The sequence below is a fragment of the Rhinopithecus bieti genome, unplaced genomic scaffold (genome assembly GCF_001698545.2).
Source record: "Rhinopithecus bieti isolate Rb0 unplaced genomic scaffold, ASM169854v2 scaffold_82876, whole genome shotgun sequence".
Lineage (NCBI taxonomy): Eukaryota > Metazoa > Chordata > Mammalia > Primates > Cercopithecidae > Rhinopithecus > Rhinopithecus bieti.
The window spans coordinates 121,565-126,521 of record NW_016830546.1 but is presented as its reverse complement, the minus strand read 5'-3'; the positions used below and the strand labels follow the sequence as shown (position 1 = coordinate 126,521).

Genomic DNA, 4,957 nt, shown 5'->3' with positions numbered 1-4,957 from the left:
AGTTTTTAGTATCAAATGAACTCTGGCACATTCCTTGGGGTTCTGCATTTGTTAGGAATTTTCTCTCCCACCTGGAACAGTCCTTTTCCCTATAACCTGTACTTTTAGACAAAACTCCAAAATTAATCTCCCCAGGAACCCTCTCTGACCAAAATGATCCCCTCCATGCATTCTCTCCCTTGAAAGGTTGAGACCTGAACCTCAATAATATATCAAATTATTTGAAATAAGTCATTGGCTCTAGATTCATGTAAATTTGTCTTGTTTTGAAACTAGATTTTAAGTGGCTTGAGAGAAGAAAGCCAACATGACTCAAAGTCCTTGTACCCTTGACATCACCCAGCTTAGGGATGAGCATACTGAAGGCTTACCATGCCAGTGGGGTAAAGGATGGGATACTGGATGAATGTTCAAAGATTTTGAGCCCAATAATTTTTTTCTCCGCTTTTGGCTGTAACCATTCTCACCAAGGCAACACCTTCTAAGGATATTCAGAAATCATTGACTGTTAGGGAAGTATTGCAATATTTATGGAGGTTAAGCAGGTAACATAAATGTATAAATTAATGGGCAGAGTATAGGAGTGATGGGTCCTGAGGCAAAAGTGGAAAACATCTGCCCTGCTTTAAAAGTTTCCAGAATCCAACTCAAGCAAACAATAAAAATCCTACAAGCAAACAGAATACATCCAGAGATGAACAGATCTGACCACAAGCAGCAACCAGTTCGTGACCCAAAGCCAGAAATGGCTACTAATCCATCTCTACAGGCATTCATCTCCCTGAGCAGGCAGAATGCTATAACAAGGACAGAGGCAGCTCTAGAAAACCATGCTTTGGACAGAACTCCAGAAGTGAGCCACATTAACGTGCTTCCAAAAGATTGCAGCGTTTACAATCTCTCCCCACCCATCTGCAAGCTTGAGGCCACACAGACTGGATAGATACGGCCACCTTGGCCTCTCCCTACCACCCTACCTCATAAGCCATGATCCCCTTCCTGCACCTCTGTTACCAATCATCCATTGCCTGAAACACCAAAGATCTTCATTTCCAAGCCATAACCAGACTCCACCCTCCCTAAATTCATGTGTTTCTCAGATATATTTCCAAAACAAGTGGGAGAGTTAGTGGAGGTTCCTCTGGCCTAACCACCCCTTCTCATAAGGTGCCCCTATGCCAAATCACTCAGTTTTCTGAGGACAGGTGACCATACAGTTGTGAAGGAGAGAGCCGAGCCATCAGGCTGGTATAGGGAGTGGAGAGTGAAGACAGACTAGGAAATAGACACTGCTTGTGGCACCTTCAGTCCCAGGCTCAAAACACCCTCATCTACAGACTGAATCACCACATGAGTTTCCCTACTACAGGTGCCTTATGAAATAGGAGGGCTTTGTGATGCAGTCTGGTGGCCTAGTTCCATCCTCTGTGAGGTGGACATGACAAGGCCTAGCACTGGGAGTCATTAGGCACCAGAACTCTGAATGCCCAGATATAGGGATGGCTGATCTCATGCTAATGAGGTTTAGACCATGTTGAGTCCTACTTTTGTTCTGTGGGATGTTGGATATCCCTTATACACCTATGGCTCCATCTTCATCATTATTCTAATCATCTGGCAAGTGAAAAGGAGCCACCATGAATTGAACTTGGAAGCTAAAAGGAGCTGCTGCCGGGTAGGGCAACACTATGATTCCAACTGAACTAATTAAGCCTCAGATAATATGCTTTTAAGCTCCAGAGTCCTTCCTTATTGACCCCACTGCCCCTCTCCTCCAAGTTTTATGCCATACCTTTAGTTACTTTTATACAGTCTTTTCCTTCTCAGATCCTAAAAGTAATTCCTTATCAGGTCTTCCCTGAACCATACTCTAATTGAAAAGCCAAGAAGCTTTCCATTTGACTTGAATAGAGACCTAGATGATATGGGATCTATCTCACTGGATCTCAGAAGACCTCACAATATGGGGGCACTTTTTTGGTTGGTGGCCCTTTAAGGTGTTTATAAACCGGTCTTTGGGTATTAGAACCACATACTCTTTGATCTGTACCATCCTTTCTCTTGCTTCATCGTCAGCATCCAGCAGGACTTATCTGGGAATCAGATGGGAGGTATAGAATATGGAAAATCCTCCAGGTGAATCAGAAATAAGCAGAGAAGGAAAATGGGGTAAAAAGCTGGAATAGGCAGAGAAAATCCAGGAGAGTGTACAAAACACAGATAGATATACAGAAAGGGAGTGGAAAATGTATGTAAGTCTCATTTTGGACATGAGAAAGAAAATGGTGTTCCAGCTTCACATTCTAATGTTTTTGTCTTTTAAGCGTCACCAAAAAGTCAGGCAAAGAGCTAGAGATGCAGCATCAACAGGTAAAGTCCCAATCTCTCCTCTGACTCCCTTCCACTGTGGGTGTTTCCCATGAATCCTGTCCCTCTATAACCCCTGGAGCCAGGAGCCAGGTGCTCTGCCACTGAAGACTCCAGTTCCCCATACTGAAACTTCCATGGGTGGGAAATCTTACCTCGGAAACATTCCAAAAGTCGCTACATTATTCCCATGGGAATAAAGAATTGAGGAAATAGTGCAGATGTCCTTAGCTGTGTCATTTACTAGTTTTAAAACCTGTGCAAGTCACTTCATCTGTCAGTCTTGTTTGCCATAACATGGGCATCTGATGATTCTCTCACTCACGGTATGGTTGTTAAGGTCAAATAAAAATGGGCACAGGAGAACAAGTCATGATTCATTACACTGTGCACAGAAAGGCCTTAAAGCATTTATAATTAGGGTTCTCAGTGTCTTCTTGCTGAGAGTCAAAGGCCTCCAATCTCCTATAGCTACTCTGAAAACTCTACCATGCCACTGACTACTATAACAATGGCTTCTGGTTCCTCAGCTAGGAGACTTTCTCAGGAAGAAGCTGAGAAGCCACAAGAGCTGCTCTCTGTCATGAAAAGGTGATCTATTGCTATTTGTAGTCTCTAAACACCAGCCTGGCCTGTGGTGATTTTTTCGTTTAGCCTGGGGCAGGACTGAGGAGATGGAAAAATGGCTGGGAGGGAGATATACACGATGGAGGCTGGTTCACTAGTTGAGAGGGTTGTAAAGGCATAATCATCTCAGGAGGAGAGTCACCCAATACTGATTTGGGATAGGGTCACAGTAATTCTGAAATTCAGGATTTTACTAGTACGTTATTCATAAAAGACATTATATGGGGTTCTACTCAGTTCTGAGATACGTTATCCAATCAAGAGAATGGATTTTGCATGAGGAAGTCACCCATGTCGCATTCTCTTTACAGTTACACCCTTACATGGGCAGACTCAGCTGAGCAAGATGAACCCTGATGATATTACCTCCTTTAGTTCTATATTCAGGGAGTCCAGTTTCTAACACAGCCCTAAGACAGGAGCCTATCATCTTATCCTCTTAAGATTTCTAGAGAAAAAGATTGATTCCCAGGAGATGTTGGGTACATCATCAGGGATATCTCATAGTCCCCAGAATGCATAAGTACCACATAAACCTCATTTTCCACAGTTTAGATGTACTGAAAACTAGGCTTTGGGTTTCTTAGCCTCAAATGAGACTGCAAGACAGTTCTGCCTTGTGATATTCCTGGTTATGCCCCATAAGCTAACCAACTGACTCTTCCACATGCTTGGTTCCTTTCTCCTAGTTCAGCTTCTCAACAAGGCCAACACAGAACTCAGCTCCCAGTCTTCTCTGAGGGCCGTGCCCTTCTGTGGGTTTTCTGAGGCCTTGTCCAACAAGCCCTAACCCCCAGCCCACCATACCTTACCAAATGCCATTTTCTTAAGAAGCAAAGTAGAGGAGTAGACATGAAGGAGGTATAGGCTTCTAGACTTGCAGGACTAGGGAAGGGCAACACCAACCCTAGCCCACACTCTTCCAAGAAGGTAGATGTCGCTCCATCATTAATGTTTGCCATGTTTCCCTTTCCAGCCTGGGCTGGCTTCCCCCGGAGGGAAGTCTGCGGCGAATCCTATGTACAGATCTCTGTTGCCAAATCTGCAATGCCATGGCTCTGGAGATTCAGCAATTGCTGGTGGGTGAGAATGACCAGATCTCCCCAACTTTATCGAGGAGTCCATCACAAGTCTCCTCTTGCCTAGAGATCTTGTCTGTGTCTAGTGTATCCTTTGAGCAGAGTCTAGAGCTCCATTCTAGAAACACCAGAGAACTTTCACTGGCATCTGTAACCCCAACACTGTCACAATTAACAGATGAGGAATCTTTAACCCAGTCAGCTGCCCAGTCAACGTATGCAGATGGCATACAAGATTACTGGGCTGATCACCTCCAGCTAGGGCAGGAATTTGAAGTGCCAGATGTACTCACAGGCCCAAATACCACAGCTTCTTCAAGGCTTGAGGAGCCAAGGGTTCCACTGAACCAGGAGGAGATGATGCAGAGCAACCCCAGCTTTGTCCAGGGGAACCAAGGCCAGCATCACTTGAATTCCCAGGTCTCCTTGCTGTCCCTGAACCCAGAAACCCTGAACCCAACGCATCCGATGGCCTTGCATATGGTCCTCCCTGCCCACCTGCCATTTCTCAGTCCTGAAGTGCTGAGGCTTCTTGAGGTACATGTTAAAAAATGGATGCATTTCCAGAGGTGGGGGCTCCCCAGACGTGTGGAGGAGTCCCTGAGGCAGCTTATGCCAAACCCACCATTGTATTACCAACCTGGAAATGACCAGCCAGTTTCTTTCAACCTGAATAATACTTCTCAGGTCTCTCTTCATAGATTTCAGACCATTTCCCTACAGACCTGGTATTCATGTGTGGCTGGCCAGCCCATCCAGACCTTCTGGGTTTCTGAATGGTCCACCATGAACCCAGAACAAAGACACCACTGTCAGCAAAGCCCAAACCCTATGGCTCTAGCCTTGCCCTCTCCAGCCCTTAAAGCCCTACGTGACCCCCATCT

The 4,957-nt window shown here is 45.2% G+C and overlaps 1 protein-coding gene across 1 annotated transcript in view; it reads left to right on the top strand.

The window, feature by feature from the left end:
- Positions 1–1,438: 1,438 nt before the first annotated feature.
- Positions 1,439–4,957, top strand: part of LOC108524475 (protein FAM205A) — a 7,090-nt gene continuing 3,571 nt past the window's right edge. Inside the window, exons 1-4 of the mRNA XM_017865594.1 lie at positions 1,439–1,675; positions 2,325–2,370; positions 2,898–2,958; positions 3,971–4,957. Coding sequence (XP_017721083.1) covers positions 1,532–1,675; positions 2,325–2,370; positions 2,898–2,958; positions 3,971–4,957 — 1,238 coding nt within the window. The 5' untranslated portion in view covers positions 1,439–1,531. The remainder of the gene's footprint in view (positions 1,676–2,324; positions 2,371–2,897; positions 2,959–3,970) is intronic.